Genomic DNA, 24,361 nt, shown 5'->3' on the forward strand with positions numbered 1-24,361 from the left:
GAATTGCAATGAAAATTCAAAAGATCAACCATCACTTTCCCTGGAGAACCAAGGGAGGGTCTGCAAAGGAAGTGGTATCCGAACAAGTTAAAATGAGAGAAGCAGAGGGTGAATGCTGGTCCAGAAGAGGCAAGGGCTGGAAGGGAGGTAAGGACTGTTTTGCTTCACAATAACTCTCTTGAGAATAAAAGCTAAAGGAGTACTTTACACCATATACTCAAAATGGATCAAATACGTAAACAAAGCATTGGGTACAAAATACTTAGAAGATAACACAAAGGGAAGCCTCCTAATATTAGATACGGCAATGATTTCTTGAATATGACACCAAAGACATAGGTAATAAAAAGAAAAATAGATAAATTAAATGTTAGCAGAATCATAAAAACTTTTAAGAATCAAAGGATACTACCAACTCACAGAAAAGCAGCCCAGAATGGAATAAAATATATGTAAATCATATACCATCTGATATGAAATTAATATCCGTAATATATATGAACTCCTAAAATTCAACAATAAGATAAACAGCCCAATTCACAAAGAAAAAAAGGATGTTTATAGACATTTTCCAAGGAAGATATACAGATGGCCAACAAGCATATGGAAAAGATCCTCAACATCATCAGGAAAATGCAAATCAAAAACACAATGAGACAACACTTCACATCAATTATTACTTTAAAGACAAAGCAAAATAACAAATGTTGACAAGAACCGGGTGAAACTGGGTCTAATATGAACTACTGGTGAGACTACAAAGTGGTGCAGTCATTATGGAAAACTGCATAGAAGTTTCTGAAAAAAATCAAAAGTAAAAATCCATATGATCCAACAGTCCCACCTCTGGTTATATCCCCCTCCCCATGAATACAGGGACTTGGATATTTGTACATCCATGTTTACAGCATCCCCATTCACAACACTAAATTGTGGGAGCAGAATAGCTGCCTGTCAATGAAAGAATGGATAAACATGATGTGGTATAGGCATACAACAGAATACCACTCAGCCTTTAAAAAGGAGTAACATTCAGACACATTCTACTACACTGATGTCAGATGTTGAGATTTAGAACGTCACCCAAAATTCCCCTGTGCTCAGAGGTGGCGCTTTTGGAAAGCAAATGGATCACATGGGTGCTATATGCAACAGTGGGTCCAACCACTATTGAGTTCTACGTTTGAGTGTGCTGTTAGGAGGTGGGGCCTGGTTAGAGGTGGGTTACTGGGTTGTGTGTGACCTGCCAGGTTCCTCCTTTCTCTACTTCCTGGCTGCCACCACGTGAGCAGCTTTCTTCCACAGCAAGCCCTTGCACCATGCCATTTCTGCCTTTGAGCCTGTCACCCATGGACTGAAACTGTAAAGCAAAATAAACCACTCCTTCTTTCAGTTGTGGGTGTCAGGTATTGTCTCAGTGAAAGGAAAGTGACTAAGACAACTGATGAACACTGAATACTTTACACTCAGTGAAATAAGCCAATCTCAAGAAGACAAAGAATGTCCCTTATCTGTGGGTGCAGAGTAGTCAAGTTCATAGCCCCAGAAAGTAGAGCAGTGGTTTTCAGAGGCTGGGGGAGAGTGGATGGAGAGTTTTTGTTTACTAGGTAAAGGTTTCAGTTTCATAGGATGTAAAAAGTTCTACAGATGAATGGTAATGGTGGTTGCACAACAATGAATTTACTTACTGCTACTAAACTACAACTTAAAAATAGTTAAAAAGGGGGTTTTGGCCAGGTGCAGAGACATATGCCTGTAATCCCAGCAGTGCAGGAGGCTGAGACAGGAGGATCACAAATTTGAAGCTAGCCTTAGGCAACTTAGCAAGATCTTGTCTCAACATAAAAAAAAATGAAAAAAATTTAGAAAAGGCTGGGAATGTAGTTCAGTGTGAAGGCCCTGGATCCAATCCCTAGTGCCACTGAAAAGGGGGTGGGCAGGGGAATGAAGATGTACATAGCTCAGTGGTGGAGTACATGCCTAGCATTTGTGAGGCTCTGGTTTTGATACCCAGCACTGTAAAGAAACAAAAATAAACCTAAAAGAATAAAAACTAACCTTAACCCTCTTTTACAACCCCTGCTGTAACAATGCCTCTCTAGAACCTGTCCTCTTGGCCCCTCATTCTCTTGGATCTCTCTGTCCTCACTGGCTTTCCTGTGCTTAGAGTACTTTAAGGTCAGACCCTTCCTTGCCTATTGGGTTCTCCGGCAAGGTTCTGAGCAGCTAAGCTCTCCTAGGAGGTGACAGACAAATGTCAGCAGCCTCTCTGCTGGCTCGAATGTATAGGACAGTGATGGCGAACCTTTTAGAGCTTTCAATGATAACAAACAGCCAGCTGTGGCGTGTGTGCCATAGGTTTGCCACCACTGGTACATAGGCCATTATTCTAAGTTTGAGCACTGGCGTTAGGAATTTGTATGCAAACAGCAACACTACTAACATAATGCAACAAATTAAAATAACATTAAACATACGTAACCGCTTTTATTTACAACTTTCTTTTCATCGCTTGCAGATTTCACTTGTATCAGCAAGGTTCACACCGGGCCTCTTAATGAAATCCTTCCAAGGTATTCTTTGAGGTTCACATAGCCAGCCAAAACAAGTGAGCACAAAGCCAAATGACTCCTGAATAGATTCAAATCAGACTACAATGCTGGCTTGCGGTCAACATTTTCATCTCTTTAGGTCAGGCCAGGTGACAGGCACCAAGTGATGAGAACGCCTACCTGACCCAATCCACTGCCTCGCCTTTTCCCTGTTCACCCTGAGCTCAGTGGGTGTGGCCACAGCACAATCTCCACATGATCCATGGGAACAACTTCTGGCACAAGATGAGTGGACTATCACAGTCTGGTTCATTTGTTTGTTTGTTTGTTTTTAAATGAAGTAACAAATAAGCTTTAAAGTTAGTGAAAGTAGACAGAATCCCAGGCCAATCCACAAAGCCCCATTTTTCTCATGAAGTGCTGGGGTATAGAACTGCAGAACTTGCCACCACACAAAATAGTTTTGACAAGAAAAAGAGTGGGGAACTAATTCAAAAGAGGAAGATACATACACACACACACCCCAAAGGAAGTGAGGGCAGTCAGGGCCAGGAGCATTTTTACCTGGGCTGAGGAGCCAATGAGACTCCCAGTGATGGAGAAGCAAGAGGTGAGTGAAGGGAATGAGGGCTGGAGGAGGTGGAGATGAGGGGCCCCTCACAAGAGTGAGAAAGGGCTGTGCTGAGGAGTGACACGAAGGGCCGGAGGCAGGTTGACAGGGAGTATACATCAGTATGGCCGGATCCTGGCCATACTGATCCGGGCTGGGATCAACCCAAGCCCCTGTTCCTCTGTGCCTTGAAACACCATACCACAGAAATGAAGAGGGAGCAAAGGGGCTTGGGCAGAATCGGCATCAACTTGGCTCTCCTTCTTTCCTCCTCTTCTGCTCTTGAGGATATTTCCCATTACTTTTGGCCACCCTTAATTGTACTATTCTCTCTCAAATTCACATGAACACAAGGCATGATTGCAAGCAGGAAGTGAGACCCAGGATGCCAGAGCTGGAGGGACACCCAGACCACAGAGAGAGGCATGGAATCTAACTGTGCGGGTGTGGAATCCACAGACAAGAAGGAAATGGGGAGGCAAGATGGAAACTAGAGAGGACGGCACCCCCTCATTTGAGCATCTGTGCCCTTGCAGGAAGGTCCATAAACTATTCATGATGCCCTGTGAGCAGAGCCACAGTCTCTTCCTAGATTCTGCAGAGCAAGCATTGGTCTTTCATAGAGCCTACTGGCTTCTCACATTGGCATGACTGTTTTTCCCTCTCTGCTGTTCTTCTACTGTACAACAGGCTCAGTTCTGTTTAAAAACAAACAAATAAACAAAGGTTGCAGCTCTGGAGAATTCACTACCAGATGGAAGAGAAAATCGAGCAGAGACGGCACAAGCAACGACGACAGGACTGGGGCTATTAGCCCAAAAGAATTGGAGTCCTGATGCTTTTTTTTTTTTTTTTTTTTTTTAGTACTGGGGATCGAACTCAGGACCTTGCACTTGTGAGGCAGGCACAGTACCACTGAGCTAAACCCCAGCCTGCATTTTCTAATATATTCCAGGTTTTATAACTTAACTTGGATTGTTACACTTGTATACCCATTTTAAGATAACAGACTATCCCTCAGAACCATTTTAAGATATAAGATTATATAAGCTAACTTTTTAAGGCATGAAAGAGATTCTTTTATTATGTAATATACTTCAATGGCCTTTCCCCCTCTAATTAGGCATTTGAACTTCAACATATTTTACATTTTTATTAGCTAGCAGATTCATTCTATAATAAGAGCACTTCTTTTCCAGAATTATACTTGCCAAAACTTTCTTGCTTTAAAAAGAGTTTTTCTGGGCCAAGGATTTAGCTCAGTGGTTTTGCCGCCTGCTGCACAAGCGCAAGGACCCGAGTTCAATCCCCGGTACCGAACAAAAACGGGGGGGGGGGGGTTTCTTCTTATAAACTTTACCTTTTGAGGACAAAAAGTGAAAGAGTTCCAAATACATGACTAATTGTCATTCATTTGTCCCACAAATACTTACTGATCATCTACTATATTGATTGTCTATACAGAATGGTTACACCCAAAGACATAGAAATGGACAACATATTTATCATGTACTCCCTACAGAAAGATGAAAAATAGAATTAAAAACACTATGGAATTTGGAATTAGTGGTAAAAATTGTAAACCCTGTGAAAATACTGAACACCAATGAATTATATGCCGTAGGTAGATTTTATGGTATGTAAATTATATCTTCTTTTAAACTCATTTTATATTTCAAGGAAGTTAAGCATTTTATTTTTTTCTTATTATGCTGTAGAGCTGTTGCTTCACTACATAAAAACAGCACCAGCAGGGGCCGGGGATTTAGCTCAGTGGTTCCGCCGCCTGCTTCGCAAGCGCAAGGTCCTGAGTTTGATCCCCAGTACAAAAAAAAAAAAACAGCACCAGCAAATGTACTGTTTTTTAAAATTAAGTAAGTATTATCCTTCATCTGACACTGTACAACTAACACACACTTTCCTCCAATCCCAGTTATTTCCAAGGTGAAACTCACTGAAGTATTTAGACCTAAATCCAAGGGGAAATGTAAGAAAGTTTCAATATTATATTAGGCTTACAACACTGTCATCCTTGAATTACATAATTTTTATAACTAGTTTTTACCATGGATAATTTCATAAATTCTGAATATCAGAACCTATACCCCAATCTAAAAATACAGGTACCTCAGTTCACAAACTTAATCCATTCCACAATTCTGGGGAAGATTGCCGCAGTCATGTTCCTCATCCAATGCCAAGTTCAGAAACAGAAGCCAACATTTTGCCAAATGCTTCATCATCAACAATTCAGTTCACAAACAGAAACATTCATGAACCAAGGTATTACTTTTTTTAAAGGTGAATGTTGTGTTTATCTGCAGTCATTAGGAAATTAACAGGGTATTTTCTTCCAGCAGTAGTGTTAAGCATGGTTTCTTCCATCATTATATTATTGCTAAAAGTTGTTATTTTAAATCTTCTGTCCACCACTAAGTTAAGACCACTCTGCCGGCGTAAGTGGTTTCAAGCTAGTTTACCATGTCAAATATTTCTGATATGCTTCTTCACTCATAAGGTCATCTCTTTCTCAAGGATCACTCAGGCTCATCTTTACCAGCCAACCATCCTCATAACAAGATTTTTTGACAAGCACTGGATTTTCAGCAAGTGCTTCATTAATTTCACTTACTTCAGATACAGGAAAATAGAGCTCACTGGTAGCTTTCAAACTTCCTAAAACACCAAATTCATCTTGCTTTTTGAATTTGTCCCAACTTCAGGCAGAGGACAATAAACATCTCCCAAAGCTTCCTGTGCAAAATTGCTGATTTCCACTGTTCCGATACCATGTTCTGTTGTTATCCATTCATGTTTCTCCAGTGCACAGGGCCTGCTCACAGCTGCATCAGGCAGGGCATGTTGGGTATGAAGGCTGCAGGCCTCCACCCAAGTCTCCCGGCCACTCCCAGCGACATGTTCACAGGGGTTAAAAAACTCACTTCAAAAAGCATTTTGGAAGTGTTCTGGAAGAATATGCACTATGTGTTTTCACATGGCAGGTATTCCATAAATACTTTATAAAGCCTATAATCAGCTATCACATTTAATTAAAAGATGCCCATGTGAAAAAAAGAAATATTTGGCTATTACATAGTTGGAATTATCATTCTGCTTGCAATTGCCCTTGGAAGTCTCACCCTGTTAAATTTAATCAAGTTTCAGCTACTTCCATTGGTCCAACAGATGGGGTGGTATGAGTCAAGTAATCATGCATGACCTTGTCCCATTATTCAGAAATCAATGTTCCCAGGCGTCTGGACATATCCCTCTGTGCTTTCCCTTCAGTAGTCCTGACCCTATCCAGGAGCACCTGCCCTTCCAGACCAGTTCAGCTAAGGTTTCTACTAATATGCATCCCACTTCCATTGGCTTCCCACTGTCCTAGCACATGAGAACTGACAGAAAGCTACGGTTTGTTGTGAACAGATCTGTGTCACAAATTTAACTAATACAATGTCTCTTTGCCTATCTTGTCCCACTGTAATGTGATCTTCCTGGAACTGGAATGTATTTTCTGTTTTACTAGTAATTTCCCCATGACACAAGTAAGTTACTGAAAGGCACCAGAAACCCAGTAAACGCTGGTTTTAATTTGCTGTTTTATCAACTCCCTGCCATTCACTCTCAGGAAAAATAACACATGCCATCATTTAGCCATCTCTAAGAGTTATATTACCTGACAATTAACAGTATTATAAAAGCCTCTAGTATTAGGTTGTTCTGTTAAACAAACTGAGTTCTCAAGGAAAAGGACAGTCAAAAACAAAATAATTTTGTTTTAACTTCTTGACTGGAATGCTTCTAAAGTCTGTAATCCAATGTGTTCTCAAAAATTGTAAGGAACATAATCTAACAGATTCTTTTAAATTCTGGAAGAATTTAAATAGAAATTCAAAGTATGGCAAGCTGTTTGTCCCTATTCTAAGTAGTCCAGGTGAAACCTTTTTCAGTTCTGTCCCTCAAGTAACAAATCACCCTTCTTTTATTTTGGTGCTCCTCACCTGCTTGTCAGGAGAACATCAGGTATGTTTGTCCATGTGTCTGCACATGCATATGTGTGAAAAAAGTGAGAAGACAGCAAACACCAATAACAATTATTATCTTTTTTTTTGGTACCAGGGATCGAACTCAGGTCCTTGCACTTGCGCAGCGGCAAAACTACTGAGCTAAATCCCCAGCCCAACAATTATTTTTGAGAAGTCCATATTAATACATTTTTTTTTGGTACCAGAGATCGAACTCAGGTCCTTGCGCTTGGGCAGCAGGCGGCGAAACCACTGAGCTAAATACCCAGCCCCATATTAGATTTTAAACTTTTACATTAGTGAATTTGTTTTTAAGTTTTTTATGTAAATGTGTATTATGGTGATTTATACAATAAAAATATTTTTATATTAGTACTGTGTATTATGTTTATAATATTGTATAATAGTTTACCCAAGCACTTAAGCTGATCTACAAATCAAAATACCATGGAGAATTTCCAGAGGCCTGGAAAAATCTCCAGAGAGAAAAATGCAAGGTTAGTGAGTAGCATGGAGGATTCAGAGAATTTAGTGTTCCTCTTCTGATTTCAAATCTTATCTCTGCTGTTTACTAGCTGTCAACTCTTAATAAGTCCTTATTTTAGTCTTATCAATAATTAATATTATAAATAACAATAATAATATTTATTCTAAATGTTCACTGAGCACTTATGTGTGTCCAGCAACTGTGTTGAGTACTCTACAAACATGCTCTTGATTAACTTTCATAGTACCCAGGTGAAGAAAGCATGGTACTCCCTGTCCCACTGGTCAGCGTGGGCATAGAGGCTCCACTCTGGGGAGGGAGGAGGAATGCAGCCACAGTGTCCTTGGCTAGGTTATACCACCTCCCTTTCAGAGTACTGGTTTCTACCTCTGCTCAACCAAAATTGTGATTGTTAATATCAACCCCACAGGGTCATTAGGAGAACTAAACAAGGTAACAGATGTGATGCCTCATCAACTCTAATGTGCTTTTAAAAATGTCAATTTATGATTATTGCATATGGCCATTTTTATTTGTTCCTTTCTTCCTAGTTCTTCCAGGTACTGTAAGTAGTGAAGCAGATAAAAGACCCTGAGGTTCAGACATGTATAGTTATACTAATGACACAGAATAGCTTAATTGGTAATTATAACACCACTGACATTGCAAAGATACATTTCAAAAATATTAAACAGTAAATGTTTCTTTAATTAAGTTAAAATTCTCCTTTTGAAAGAAATGTTTCAGCTCCATGAGCTGAGTCCCTGACTCCAATGAAGAATTCAGATAAAATACCAAAACAGATTCCGAAAGATCAAAGAGTTCAAAGGCCCATCTTGGGAAGAGAGATCCACACCCTGAGGAGAAAGGACATACATAGACAAACAAAAATACCCTTTGAAATCACAGATGAGAATCTGTCTTCCTTTTGGCATCTCTGTTAGGAAGCCATGTCTCTGCTGTCGCACATATTAAAAAAAATAATACTCAGACCTACAAACACATACAGATGTTCACAAATATTCATGACGTGCTTCCAATTTGGTTTAGATTTGTCCTTGATTTATTTTTGATTAAGCTCCATCAGCTTGTGCTGGGACCCATGAGATGGATGGCCCTGCTGTAGCACAAATTTAGACCATCTTCATATTCTAAGTAATTGCACAAAGTCTGTCAAACTATCACTTACAAATAAATAATTTATTCACAGGCTGCAGAAAGCTAGAGATAGAAGCAGTTGGCCCACTCCTCACCTGAACCGTAATTCCATTGCTAGAGGTGCTAAATTAAGCCTCCACTTCTAATGCATGGATTGACATACCAAGGGAGGGAAAAAAAGCTATAAACTGACATATCAAGGGATGGAAAAGAGCTAGATCTTGATTTTCTTTTTGAGTAATAGAGTGATACACTAAAGGAAGAATAAAAACTGGGCTTTGGGAGTACAGAGTTGTATTTTCCACGGTTAGCACATTAGCTTATGTCCTCCAGATAAAGAAGAGGTGTTTGAAAAGCCCAAATAACTGAACCAACTATGCAAAATAAATTTGCTCAACATTTTACTATCTTGCTTTTTTCTACTTAGAATAAGGTTCTTGAAATTTCCAAATTGAAAGCAATGGCAGCTCCAAACTAAAACATACTACTGAAATGGGAGGCCCAAAAAGTTTCAAATCAATATACTTGGTGATAGGGCTGGTGTATCGCTCAGTGGAGAGTGGTTGCCAAGCAAGACTGTGATGCTGGGTTTGCTCCTCAGCACCAAAGAAACAAACCACAGTAGATAGATAGACAGGCAGGTAGGCAGGCAGGCAGACATCTACATTTGAGCCAATTCTTTTGCCGCCTCTGTCACTTCAGCACATCAGAGATGTGGTATGAGATCTGTCTAAAACATGGAACTAAGGACCAGGAAGTCAGTGCCAAGTGTGTGTGGTGATGGCAGAAAAGGCTCACAGCCCTGCCCCAGGTGACTTCCAGCTCACCCTGATTGTATGTATCTGTGCAATCCCATTTGAGATGTCAACCATTCTCATGCCCCAAACAGAGCCCTAGAGGACAGAGGGGCCACTGGGCCTGGGTCACCCAGTGTTCACCAGAAGTCTCATATTCAGAACTCAAACAAGATCATCAAATGACATTGTACAAATGTCCATAGTAACCCACTCCAGTGGCCTGAAAACAAGCAAGCATTCATTACACTCCTTTACATTTTGTCTTACTGCAAAACCATACTGCCTCTGGTGTGCTATAAATTAACATTTTTAAATGGCATGTAATTAGCTTGTGATCAGCACAAGTAAATGACACTGTCATCTGCCATGTTAAAAATGTTAAATTGTTAACTGTAAGCATTCAGGTCACACTGCAATTTTGGCAACCTGGTTTTGATATTCCAGGGCTCCAAGAAGACACCTGGCCTGGGTCTCCCTTACCCTCTGAAAGGACCTGATTCCAAAAACAACAGTGATCTCTCCACATTTCAACTCAGCCTGAGCCCTGGGCAAGGGTTTGATTCTCCCGTCAACTGGCCTCTCCTCCTCGAGTTCCTTGACTTTTCCCCCAAGTTGGTGTTAATTTGATTAATGTTAAGGAATTCTCTGTCACATGTAAATGAAACAGCAAAGCTCAGACTTCTCCCTTTCTTGTAAGCATTTGTACTTTAAGTAGAACACTATTTTGGTTTTTAATCCCCAAGACATACTAGGTTTTATTAAAGCAAACAAACGAAAAATCAGTCATATCTAAATGCTTGTGAGCAAAAAGAAGCTAAAGCTGTTGATCTATATTTGAAAAATCTGAAGCTCTCCAGTCTCAAGACTGTGATTATCAAACAGAATACAGGTTTCCATAACTACAGAAGCAGTCTGCAAAGATGTCCACCCATAAAAGGGTGGAAACACAAATTTATTGCTGGTTTAGTAAAAAAACTTTCTTAATAACTAGAGGTATAGAATGTCAAGATAAAATTCAGCACCAAGAGATCTGTTTATGTCCATGTTCACTCTGTGCAATGAGGAAAAACTGTTCACTAAATCGGGCCCAGGCATTTGAACACAAATGCCACTTTGTCTGAGGGAAGCCAGAGAAGGGAACTGCATTACCATCTGGCTTAAGATATAATGCCTCAGTGTATTCTGACATCAAGTGTGCGAATCCCACAGCAGATTGTAGTTCAGACTCACCATGTAATGCCCACTGATTCTGATTGCAATCTGCAAGTCAACGGTAGCCCAAAGCTAAAGAATGGAAGTTAACATAAGACAAAACAAAACAAAAACAAATGCCCTTCAGAGCAGCATGCTTCAGAGGGTGGAGGCTTTAGGAGGGTAACTTAGGACCCTATGCAGCCTGGTTCTCATTGCTTCTGTGGAAAAGAGAACAAAAATATGGAAGGTACATTTGTCCTCTGTGCTTCTCAGCACTGCTCCTAAAAACAGGGGGGAACCTAGAGATGAAGCTGGGGCAACCTCATTTTCTCTCTGATTTTCGTGAATATTCAGGGAGCCTAAATGTATAGGAACTCTGCTTTTCATATGCTTTGCTGTCTATAGCAAATAGCAAAAGAAGAGCAGTGAATAAAACAAAAACATTTAAAACAGAAAATGTCACACAGAACAGCCTTTGTGTGCGTGTCTGTGTGAAGCCACAAGCAAAGCAAGAACAAGTTCACCTCGGCCCAGCCGCTAAACAAGGGCGAAGTGGCGATTATTTTTGTTTTGTCTTGTGAAGAGTGATAATCAGAACAACATTCTGTTTCTTTATGTGATTAATAATCCAAGGACCTGTGAAAGAACAGCATGCATCTTTGTCCTGCCTCATTTAGATTTTAGTTTCCAGCTACAGTAAACTTCTGGCAGTGATCTAGAGAGGTCACATCTCCTTTCCCAACTTGATGTCTGCCGTTAGTTACTCTACACATTCCCCTCAAACTAGATCGGTATTACAAGTTCTTTAGGCTTAGGAAGTCCAGGTATCACATCTAAGAAGCCTCTGACATATTGCTAACCTGAGCCAGGGGCCCTCTTCTGTATTCTTGTACAGTATTTTAATAGTCGGTTCACTTGTTTTATGTTCCCACTAAATTGTGACGTCTTTATGGGTAGGGAAACAGCTTTTATCTATGTCTCTGGAAAGGCAAAATCACAAACACAGACTTAATGCTCAGTAAACATTTAAAAACAATTACATACATAAATGAATTCAACAAATACATACTGAGTATATACCATATGCCATGTATGTTCTCTATGCTGGAGCACACAATGACCAAAATAGACCAACAAAAATCCTGCTCTCCAAGCAGGACTTACTGGGAAGCACCAGGGGACTTTGCAGGTGAGGGTATGTTCTATATCCAGCTTGGCTGTGGGTGACATGCATGCATCCACTTGACAAATTATATGGCTAAGACTTGTGCACTTCAATGTGTGTAAATTTTAAGTCAAACAAGAAATTTTTAAAATAATAGTAATAAGCAGGAGTGGAGAGTAAAGACGAAACAGGAGTGGCAGGATACTGATGGCAGCTGAGGTTGAGTGACAAGTAGAGGCAGTTCATTCATTCCATTATGCTGTCTATATATGCTTAACAGTTCCCAAAATTAAAAACCGAAGAAAAAAATCCCTGCACTTATGTGAATAAATATTAATGAAGTGTGACTAACAGATACTCTTAGCCAAGTGTAGTGGCACAGTGACAGAGAGCTGATTAACACACCAAGTAAGCAAAATAGCCACATCTGAACCCCTGTCCCACTCCCTCAGCCAATTCCCATCAATGTCTCTCACACTTTTACCCATGTAACAAGCCTGAGGCAAGAACTCTCATTTGGGCTCAGAGTGGGATGGGAGTAAGGTTAGCACAGTCTAAAGAAACCCCAAGAGGGCCAGGGATTTAGCTCAGTGGTTCCACCGCCTGACCTGCAAGCGCAAGGTCCCAAGTTCGATCCTCAGTATCCAAAAAAAAAAACCAAGAATTACCACAAGAGACACTAGTTCTTATGTTAGTCTGTGTTAGTCCAAACTATATTTGGAATGATGACTTTATCTGAGAAGATTAATTGATTAAACTTTAATCTGGAAACATTAAATTATTAACATTCCAAGGAATAATATACCCAGAATCATTCCCACACCACATACAATGGTTCTCATATCCCATTTCACTATTACAATACCCAGCACTTTTATTTATAAGTCCAGTCCCTAAAGATCTGGGTGGGTCTCTTCTTGGGCTCCCTCTTCTTTCAAATACACAATCATGATAATGAACTGGCACAGGGTCCAGGCCAGGCTTCGGCTGCTGACAAATATGTCATCATCCATGGCATGCTGCTGCAGATGAGGGCTCTTCCATCCACTCTGTGACACATAAACTTGTTTTCTGCCAACATCCAAACAGATTCGACCCCAAAGATGCTGAGGAAGTTAATACTGCCAGCAATAAGAGGCCACCTTGGAGGTGTCCCTTTTCCTGGCTGGGGTGTCACTTTGACAGACTGTCAGACTTACCATCACTAGGGATGGGTCCATTTGGACTTGGAAGGTGACTGTCATTTCAGATGGCAGCTTCTTCCAGCCAAACTCACACATGGTACTCTAGCAGGTGCCAAATGTGAGGAAATCTGGGCAAAGTCCCTAATGGTCACAAGCACTAATGTCCCAAATCTCCAGCAGAGGCTGAGTCCGCCATCCAAACACATCATTCCTTCAGGGCACATTTGGTGCTAACTAAAAACTCTCCTCATAGTTACAAATTTGACTCAGAATCCCTGTTCATACTGTTGAGTCTTTACACATCTGTACTCCCTGTCGCCTTCATCAAAACTGGCCCCAAGGACACATTCGTGAACATTTTATTCCAGTCAGGATCCAGGTGATTAGATCTTAAAGAAATAGCTTGACATAAAGTTAATTACTAACATAATTATCCAAAACTTTTATTTTTCAGCCTTAAGTCAAGCATCTCTGTGGGAAGGATGTCTTTTTGGGTTGTTCTCCAGTTTACATATACTTAGCTCATAAGGGCAAGGTATTTCTTTTTTATTTTTCTTTTTAAAGTCAAATATAAAATTTAAATATTTATTCTGCTTACAAAATATTCAAGCCCTGGAATTCACCCAGAAATTTAGCAATCTACCACCAAGCTACATGACCAGCCTTCACCTATCATAAACTGATTCAACTCACCAAACTCAGGTCTGTTTTCGAAATTACTTTTTCAAAAACACAATATACATTATGCTACTTTTTTACTATTAACTGTTTTAGGCTCTTAATAACTTATGACTTTCTCTTATTGCTTTTAATAGATTATTCCTTTTTAAAGCTATCTTGTACTTAGCTTTGCCAGAGTTGCTTATGAACACAGAAAGAATATTAATCTTCATTTCTTCAGACTCAAGGTTGTTCTACCAGGCAAGCAAGGAGGCAGTTTTTCTACTTGTCCAAAGGCAGAATTCAAAGACTATAAATATACTTAAAATTCAGATGCAATAAGAGGGAGTGTTAAGTTATAGACTAAAAGTTACAGCTTTGCAAGGAAATGAGTTGCCATCAGGAGTCAAATGTATGATGAGCTACTGCTGAGAAAGGGAACACTGAGTAAGTAAGTGGCCTAAATGATGGATAATCTTAAAATCTGTTTAACATGGACTTCCAGACTACTGAGGCACGTGGCTGACACATGAAACATCCAACTTCTTACCTGGTGTTCAGTAGTGTACAAATACCCTTTTATAGCCAGCTCGCAGTGGCACACGCCTGTAATCCCAGTACTGTGGGAAGCTGAAGCAAGAGGACTCCAAGTTCAAGTCCAACCCAGGCAATTTAGCATGACCCTGTCTCAAAATTTTTAAAAATCTTAAAAAGGGCTGGGCATGTAGCTCAGTGTGAAGGCCCTGGGTTTAATCCCCAGCACCAGGGAGAAAACTCCCCTTTACTGCTATGGCTTGCCTGGAATTTCGTAGATTTGAATGTGCCAATTTAGGATCTTACTCTTCTCGCTGTCTGCAGTTTAAAGAATGAACAGTCATGCTTCTAGCCTGGCTTGAATTAGATCCCCTCAATTTTACCCAGCACCAAGTTCTTACACCTTTGATGGCAACTAATTAAACTCATGTGGTGTTTCTTTTTTCCCCAGACTGTCTTTTGCTGCTCTGAAATAGAGTACACCAAATTAGTTCCATCTGTCTAAACGGGAAGAAGGATATTTATCGAATCGACAGGCAGGCTTCCTTTCCTACCAAGAAGCAGCCTTCCAAGGTTCCTGAACACCATAGGGATGATTCTGGCAGCCCCAACTCTTAGACTAGCTAGAAGACTGCAAAGAGCAGTTTAGTGTTGCATAAATTCATAGCCATCATTTCTGTGTACCATGAAATGTCCAGGAAGACTATATAGGACTAATATTCCAGGTCAAAATGGCAACATTCCAAAATGAAGGGCTCCCGCAGCCCATGCCTACCACGTAAACAGCCCTGGGTTGAATCCCCAGCATGATAAAAAAAAAAAAGCAAATAAAGTAAAACTAAAGTGCAGTGGTTCAATTGTTGTTCTGTGGCAGTACTGTGAAAATGAAAATGAGAGTATTTTTTCATTAACTATACCCCAATAGGAGATTGTATTTATTTTAGCAAAGCATGGGAGTCTTTGGACTCTGGAAGTTATTTTCCTAGAAATATATGCCCCCGCCATTTACACACACCAGAGGACAACGTCGGGGGAAAACATCCCCTGGCAACGATGATGCCCATGTGCCTGCCTGAGCCAAAGTCTGGGACCACGGCTTTCTGTCCCCAAGTGACACTTCTTACCCTCAACCAACTCGATTAAACTAATGCCAATCCCTGCAGACTAACAAATCAGTGAACAAGAAAAAAAGAGCATAAATTACTACTTGGCAGTCATAATGTCACTTTCCGACCCAGGGATCTTTCCTTAGGTTGAGCTGAGGAAAGAAATTAATGCAAAGAAGAACTTTTAAGTGCACACTTAAGTGGAAATAGACTGTGTTCACTCACAGAATATGCATCAGTGCCCAAGCACTTGTGTCTCTTCTAAAACAGAATATTTGTATTACACAAAAAATTATGTTTTTAATTAATTCTAAATTAGTTACCCAATTCTCTGTTCCCACCCTAAGTAGATTTATAGAAAACTTTTGGATAAGTAAGGTTTCAATTGAATCAGAGCTTTTCAAAGGCAAAGGGGTGCTGTAAACAAGTCCATGTAGCCCCCATCATAGGAGAGGGTCCCAAAAGGAGCTCTCCGGGTGAGATACGGAGGGCAGGGACTTTTCTTCCACTTTCCCCTCTCAGGAGGAGGGTTGGAGGTCAGCACACATAACAACACAATTTGAAAAGCATGGAACTGCCAACCCTGGTGCCTCATGACTGTAGTCCCAGTTTATAATCCCAGCTACTCAAGAGGCTAAAGCAGGAGGATCACAAGTACAAGGCTGGCCTGGACAACTTAGTGAGACCATGTCTCAAATTAAAATTTAAAATGGTTGGGGATATAGTTCAATGGTAGAGCAGTTGCCTAGTATGTGTGAGTGTTATGGCTTGTGTCTAGATGTCCCCCCAAAACCCCATGTGATCACAGGTGGGACTTTTTCAGAGGTGACTGGATCTACAGTGTGTGACACTGGGATTGATTCATGGTGCAATGCTAGGCTCCGAGGCACTAGGATGAAGGGTATAAGGGCGGATAGCCTGGGTAAAATACAAGGGACAGAAAAGGGCGTGGTCGTCTCTCTCTTTTTTTTTTTTGGCACTGGGGATCAAACTCAGGTCCTTGCGCTTGCGAGGCAGGCAACAGAACCACTGAGCTAAATCCCCGGCCTGGTTGTCTCGATTACTTTGCTGACTTGTCATGAAATGATTGCTTTGCTGCTCTCCATGAACTGTTTCTCCTCTGCAATGCTTGTCTGCCAGCCACCCTCCCCTGCAGTCAGCCAATTATAGACTGAAATACACAAACTGTGAGCTAAATAAACCTTTCCTCCTTTAACTTTGGGTGTCAGGTATTCTGTATCAGCAATAAGAAAATTAATTAAGACAGTGAGGTTCTGGATTCAAGCACCATAGGACTAAGGTGAATCTAGTGGGTAGCAAATTTAAAGTGATAAATGTCAAATTTCAGTAAGACATTCTACACCATGGAACTACCAGCATATGTATGGACTGTATACAGAACATCTGTGCTGTTTATTATGTACCTCACACAAAACCAAATGTCCCCCTAGTTATACCCGCAAAGATCTTTACAAAGCAGCCAAATTCTTCTGAATGTCCCTGAGAGGGGAGCACAGGGTCATAAAAGTTGGTGACTGCAAAGAGATTTCAATACCCCGGGAGATGAACTATAACAAAGTAATAACAAAGTGTTTCATAAAAACCAAGATACAAGTTTTTAACATAATCAAGAAACCTGTATTGCAAATTTGGGGGGGGCGGGGTATGGGGGATGGAACTCAGGACCTTGTGCTTGCAAGGCAAGTGTGGTGCCACTGAGCTAATTCCCTGGCTCTGTATTGAAATTTTTTTTTTGGTACCGGATATTGAACTCAGGACCTTGCACTTTCGAGGCAGGCGGTGGCAACACTAAACTAAATCCCCAGCCCTGTATTGCAAATTTTTAAACATCCAGAAAAATGCTGAAAGAAGACCTCCAACATATTCCCATGTTTATTGCTAGGTGAGACATTATGGGTGACTTTTTGCTTCTGTAAATTTTCTTTTGTCTTTCAAAAATAAAAAGGAAAGAGAAGAAAAGAAAAATGGGATAAAACACCCTTTGAGCTTACCAGTCAACAGTAAAAACATCCTTTCTCCTTAAGTTAAAGATTAAATAAATAAAAACCGAGTCTCAGTTGGGCCCAGGATTTAGCTCAGTGGTTCCACCACCTGCCTACAAAGAGCAAGGTCCTGAGTTCAATCCCCAGTACCAAAAAAGAAAAATTTAGTATCTTAGTTACTGCAAAGATTTGGTCATATTATCCAGCCAACAGGCAGTCTACTAAATAACTGCTATGACCTTTTTGAGATCTTATGTTTTTACCACCCACAAGTACAGACTGAAGCTCTGGGCACTGTGGGGCTGTAAGAAAGACTGGGAGCTGCTGGGCCAAAGCAGAAATAGGAAGGAACACAGCATATACCCAGTGCATGCCATCACTCACCACATCCAGGTCCTGGGAAACCCGCCGTTTCCGCAGCTCCTCCATCCTCTCGCACACGTCTGAGAAGCAGGTATTGTAATAATCTGCATATTGCTGTGCCAGGTCATCAATGTTTCCCAGGGAACCGTCCTGGGGGAAGAGGGTGGGGAAGGAGAAAGAGGAGAAAATAAAGGCAGTCAGGTCAGTCCACCTTGGAAAAGCCCCAGGCCATCTGATCACCCTCTCTGCAGCATTTGCAGTAATAATGGGTATTTACTACCCTGTGGCCAAGGGCCAGGCTTTCTGACCTGTGAGACCCAATCCCTGGACAGTCCTGAGACAGGACTTGTTCTTTTTCTCACTGTACTGATGGACAAACAGAAGCTCAGTAAAGGTGAGTGACTGTTGTCAGAGGCCAAAGATAACAAGCAAGGAAGCCAGGAGACCTGCCTGATGCCAAAGCCATGGCCACCAGCCCACACCTGCCCGCCCATCAGGACAGAGGGAGGAGAGGCGAGGAAAGTGCCTCCTGCAAAGACACCCTGAGTCCCAGGCACCCTGGAACCCAAGTCTGGCCATGGCTACATCGCAGGTCTCCTTTCAGGAAGATTACAGAGACAGGCACAGGTGGATCCTGAGAACTCAGGATACCATGGCTAACAATGCTTCTGGACCACACTTCTTACCCTCCCAGGAGACCCTCAGAAAAGTGGAAACCCTTATTCATCAGTCATCAGTGTTCATTCCTATGCCCATTCATTCTTGTGGCCATTAATATTCCCATTATTCATTAGGATTATTACACATTCCAAGTACAGGTGGATATAAATTTACCTAAATAAACAATGTCACTTGTCTCTTGCCCAGGAGGTTGTCCCTCAGTGCACAGTGACTTTACACCCAGCTCTGAGGTCTCACAAAGGTAAGTGGCCCCAGGCTCATTTCTCAACCTGTCAGCCAGAGTAACAGCAGTGATCAAGAAGGAGCAGACTGGCAGCCGGAAGTTCTCAAGCCTTCTCTGGCTGAATACATTCATCTGAAGAATGCTTTGTACCCTACTTTTCCTTGAGGGAGTGGATTCCCCAATACACCTGGGTGCACACACACAGAAGGTAACATTTGTGAGTTAAGCTGTTTCTTCTATCACTTCCTCCATTTAAAAACGCACCTCCTCTCCTCTGTTACCTTCCAACAAGATCTCCCTTTGATATGAATAAGTGACTTGAACAAGATGACCAAGGGACATAAACTTTCAAGACAACAAGGAAAATACAAGTTCTTGAGGATCTACAACGTGCACCCACATTTTCCACGCTGGACTGCTCGCCGGTGTTTTCACTTATTAATGTCTGTGCTTCTCCCATAGCTACAGGTCTAACATGGAAGGACAGCTTTAGTTGCAAGTGGGGCTTGGGATTCGATTTGTCAAAACCCCAGCCCTGACCAAGAAGCCTCAGTCACAGCAAGCAACTGTCTGACCCCACTTCTGCATTCCCTGATTTTAGGAACTAAGGGAGAGGAGAAACAGAAATTGAAAGAAACAGTTTTTTAGAAACCGCTTCTTCCTTTCCCACCATTAACATGTTCTGCATTTAAGGTTTGTTCCTCAGAGTTCCCAGCACAGAGCCAGGGAAATGAAGGACTTGTACAAGGCCATTAAGATCTTTGAACATTTGAGCATGTCTGGGCGAGAGACTATTTTCTCTACAGTTGGTCTGAGACCCCAGGCTGCACATAGCTGACGAGGTGGGAGCCCATCCTCCCCTGAAAGATGAGGACAGAGGCGCTTAGCCCACCGGCCCTTCCTTTCCTTTCCTACCCCAATGCAGAAAACTTCTGGCAAATAGTCTCTTTCAAGGAAGAAGGAACTGGGCCAGAATATCTCAAGGTGAGGGTCCTAAAGTACCGCATGATAAAACATATTGTGATCCTAGGGACTGCGCTCATTTCAACTCAACAACACATGACCATGGGCCACAACACCGACACCTACAACTGCCTCTTGTCTCCTCCACCTTGCCTAATCTGCCCTTGACCAAGCCACCAACATAACCTTGCTAAGAGATCTGGCCAGGTCTCCCTCCACTGAAAGCCTTCTAAGCAAACTCATCACACACTCTTCGAGATAAACCCCTAATATACCAGACCAGCTTTCAGTCCCCTTCACTTCTGGTTCCCAGTTCCAGCAGGGTCAAGAAAGAAAGCTGAAGCTGTGCAGGGTAGCACACCCCTGCAATCTCAGCACTCCAAGAGGCTGAAGCAGGAGGACTGCAAGTTCAAGCCCAGCCTGGGCAACTTAGCGAGACCCTGTCTCAAAATTTAAAAAGAACTGGGGATGTAGCTGAGTGTGAAGGTCTTGGGTTCAATCCCTAGTACCACAAAAAAGAAAGGAAGGGAGAGGAGAGAGGGAAGGAAGGAAGGAGGGAAGGAGGGAAGGAGGGAAGGAGGGAGGCAGGGAGGGAGGCAGGCAGGCAAAATAGCTGAGCCCTAGGTACTGGGAGGACCAGAGAGGAGGCAGGGAGCAGCAGGCAGCAGCTCTAGCAGCAAAAGGAGGCCTGAATAGGCCCTCGTCCCTACTCACCTCTCATCTCAGCGCACATAACACCTCAGGAGAACAGAGGGAAATTACTGCAAGAAACTAGGAGAGAAAAGGGCAGAAGAGGAGCTCCTGTGGGGGCATCTGTTCTAACCACCAGATAACTGCCCTGGCTAGAACATCCCCTCAGAAGCCATTGCGCTGGTCTCAATGCTTGGGTCACTCCAGGAAGAACTGTGCTACTCCTAGGCCAAGGGGAACTGGGCAATTTTGACATCAGGGCATTAGCCTTTTATAACCTAAGGAAGTCTGTTCACAATTCAAAGACACAGTCCTCGCCATTCTGGTCACTTGCGCATCTCAAGCTTTCTCCGCATGCTGGGGAGGGACAAAGAGCACTTTTGTCAGTGTGCATTCACGGGCTGAGACAAGCAGGCTTAGAAAGACTGAGAACCCAGTTGAGTTCTATCCTTGATCCCCACAAAAACTACACTCCTAGTACATCCTGGGCTCTTCAGAGTTGTGCTGGTCTCTTAGGATTGTGATGTTATCTCTTCTCCAGAAACCTGTGCCTTCACCATTTAAGGAAACAACGCACCCACCACCTGAGGACACATACCACACCCCCACCCACATCTTCTACTAGCCAAGTCGACTTGCCACAAGGATTGTAGCTTACACTTTCCTGTGGCTGCTGCTTGTGAATAGAAATCTCTCTCTCTCTCTCTCTCTCTCTCTCACACACACACACACTCACACACACACACTCACACACACACACATGAGGCACTAAGAGTCACATCTTCCTCACCAATGCACTTCAGTGTAGAATTCTGGTTTATCTCAAAAATTACCAGCTCTCATGTTTGTGAACTATACGACCCGTAACTACTGTTTTCTCAAGACTAATCCAGGCCACTAGAACAATTAAAAGAATATATAACTAGGTGTATTTAAACTACATATTTTCTCCTCCTTGTTAAGGACACAATCTAAGTTAACCTCTTCTGTTCTAAAGTTTCCAATCTTTTTTTCCTGTTAGAGAAAAAGGTTAATTTTCCATTCCACTCCAAATCATGCAAAACTCTTGCAAATATTTGGAGGCCTGAAAACATATCTGTTGCTCATGAGGAAGAGGGCAGCTGTTCAACTCAAGGCAGGCCACTGACAGCCAATATTTCACATCCCCAATATGGTGCCACAGCCACTCCTCACGTGGACTCAGCAGGTAATAATTTAGGGCAAGGTGGCACAGCTGTGTTTACATTGGTCCAAATCACTCTCCAGATGTGCAGGAAGCCCCTATAATCTACACTTTCATCCATCTTGATAATTTAAATGTCAACAAAGGCAAAATAATAAAAGAATGTGTATATGTTTAAAAGTTGGTATTCTCTGCCATCCTCCAAAACAATCTTATATGTCTCAATTAAATGGAACCAATGAACTATCTGGTGAATTGGGGAGGAGAGGTTGTACATGGTAGGCACATGTTTGTACCACTGAGCTATAACCCCAGCCCGATTTTCTCTTTATCCACTTAAACCCCCAGCTCTTTAAAAATAACATAAAGGGGGGAAGGAGGAAATTCTGGCAGAACGTGAACCTTTATGCGTTTGATGACAGTGATGCTTTTGCTGGTATGCACTTATCCCTAAACTCATCAAATTGTACACAGTGGGTATGGACAGCTTTTTATGTCTTCATCATGTAAAAGTCCATGCTCTGTCTGTGATTTTAAAAAAGAAATATCCAGATTTTTTCAGAATAATCTGGCAAACCTCGTATCATTTTTACCAAACTGGTTTTTTCTTTGTGATAAGTATAGACCTAGTTAATGAAAATAATCACTGCCACTGAAAGTATCTGCAACATTTGTAGGGAATTTAAACAGTCAACTAATATGGTCAAAGCACCACACTTATGGTATCCTTTTGGAGAATGTGAAGCTTGTGTCTGGCTCTATGTTGCAAAATAAACTTCTAACCCTAATGTGACTTTAAGTCATCTTACTATAATAAATACCATTACTACAACACTTAACACAGATTCCTTGGGGGGGGGCCGTGGACAGGGACATGAAACATAGATGCCTTTTTAAATTTTTTAAGGTATTAAAAGTTTCTAGTTCAGTTTATAACTTGCTTAAACTGTTTCATTTCTTTATTTTTCCCCTTTAGTTCTCATGTATTAGGCTAAAGCAATATCAGTCCAAACTTAGAATGAGAGGAAAACTTTATTTCCTCAAAAAATTTAAGTAGATTGTGACACTCTGAGTCACATTATCTTTTTATAAGAATTTTCCCATGCCTGTGTTTAATAAGAAAAGAGTTACATGAAAATTCAATTTGAGTCACATTATAAGAATTTTTTTCTCATCCTTATCTTACAAAAAAAAAAAAAGAGATACATGCAAATGCAAGTTCTCTTTCCTTTTCTTACAGAACTGGGTCACAGCACCAGTTCATATGACCATCCACTGCACTTGGTGTAGAACTAAATCAGTGGCCCCACTACCAGTGTTGTTAGTTCAGTGGAATTCAAACTTATGCAGTCCTCCCTAGACACCACAGAGCACATTTACACCATGATATATCTTTCATATGACCACATACAGTAAAGCTATAAAGAGAAGGGCTGCTGCATCAAACAGTTCAGGCAGCATTCTCTCAATAACTGGTTTAACAGTATTTCTGAGCTTTATCCCAATGTACTTCTGTCTCTGGAAAATCTGAAATCTAAAAGTACTATGAAAACAGAAGGCATGTATATCCGTACCTTTGTTATTTTTGCTCTTCTCTCCCTAGATATCATTTATGGTTTAGAATATCTCCACAGACTTAAGAAGGGAAAGAGGAAATTTTTCTCTCTGAAAACACTGGGAGATACAATGTACTCTGTTCTATGCAGATTATATGTTAATGAATGCAAATTAACTCGCGGTCCTCTTATTTTATTATCTAGAAAGAAACAGCCCCAAGGGACAACTCAAATGTTTTGCTATAACTCTTCAAAGTTGTGGGAAAGAAAGAGGACAGATTCCTGGCTCATTCCTTTTTTCTCCTTTTCTATTTCTGTATGCACATACACGGTATATTTTATACAAAATAAATTGTGTTATATTTATAGTGCTCCTAGAGAGGAATAGATATAGATGTATAGATATAGATTATATATAGATATACCCTGCAAGCCAAATCCACAAAAAGAAATCAGTATAATACAATGATGACTGAGGTCTTAAATGACTTCACAACATGTTTTCATTCTTAATTAGTTTGCTTAAACATTTTGAGGTGATAAATACTTCTGGCAACCTTTCAGGTGAAACTGCTAGAAGCATAAAAAAGACATGAATTCTTGTTTCCTTGCTTAGCTTCATCAAAGCTGTTTGTATCAACTGTCATCATCTCATCCTGTCCTATCCTGTCATTTTGGAGAAATTCAATGAGAAACAGACAGACAGAGAGAGAAAGACAGAGACAGAGAGAGATGGGGGGCGGGGTTCGGCTGAAATACAGTTCATGAAAATGTTTTTAATCCATAACAACTAAAATCACGCACTCAAGGAACACATTAGATCATGCTGATGGTGTGGGAGGGGCCTGGGCCGAGCACACCCTATGGCCAGTGGCTGGAGGACTGTCTTCATACCTTCCATACCCCTCTCTCTAAAAACACCCAGAACTTATGTCTAATTCCTACTTTGGCAAATTGCCCATGGTGTCCAAGGCTCCCTTACTGTGCTTAGTTTAGGTGGGCCGCAGTTAACATAAACCCACTTCTGAATAATGAACAGCCTCACAGAAGGTGGGACTGACCATTCTCTCCTTTCCAAAACTCTGTCAGCTCCCAGCTCTAGAGACATGGACTCCAAAAATTTGGAAGGGGGTGGATGTCAGGGATAAAGGGGGCATGGAATCTCTTTAATATACAAGGGGTGATCATAATGTATGGTACATGTTCAAATTTTTAAAAATATAT

At 41.3% G+C, this 24,361-nt stretch overlaps 1 protein-coding gene across 4 annotated transcripts in view; it reads right to left on the bottom strand.

Moving 5' to 3' along the window:
• The window catches only part of Sash1 (SAM and SH3 domain containing 1), a 316,706-nt gene that overhangs the window by 124,182 nt on the left and 168,163 nt on the right, over positions 1-24,361 (bottom strand). For all 4 annotated transcript variants that reach the window (XM_087193584.1, XM_021238002.2, XM_021238001.2 and 1 more), the window contains exon 2: positions 17,863-17,991. In XM_087193584.1, the coding sequence (XP_087049710.1) occupies positions 17,863-17,991 (129 nt within the window). The remainder of the gene's footprint in view (positions 1-17,862; positions 17,992-24,361) is intronic.

The sequence above is a fragment of the Heterocephalus glaber genome, unplaced genomic scaffold (genome assembly GCF_053883595.1).
Source record: "Heterocephalus glaber isolate CG9 unplaced genomic scaffold, H.glaber_assembly_v1.0 deba00001593, whole genome shotgun sequence".
NCBI classification, from domain to species: domain Eukaryota; kingdom Metazoa; phylum Chordata; class Mammalia; order Rodentia; family Bathyergidae; genus Heterocephalus; species Heterocephalus glaber.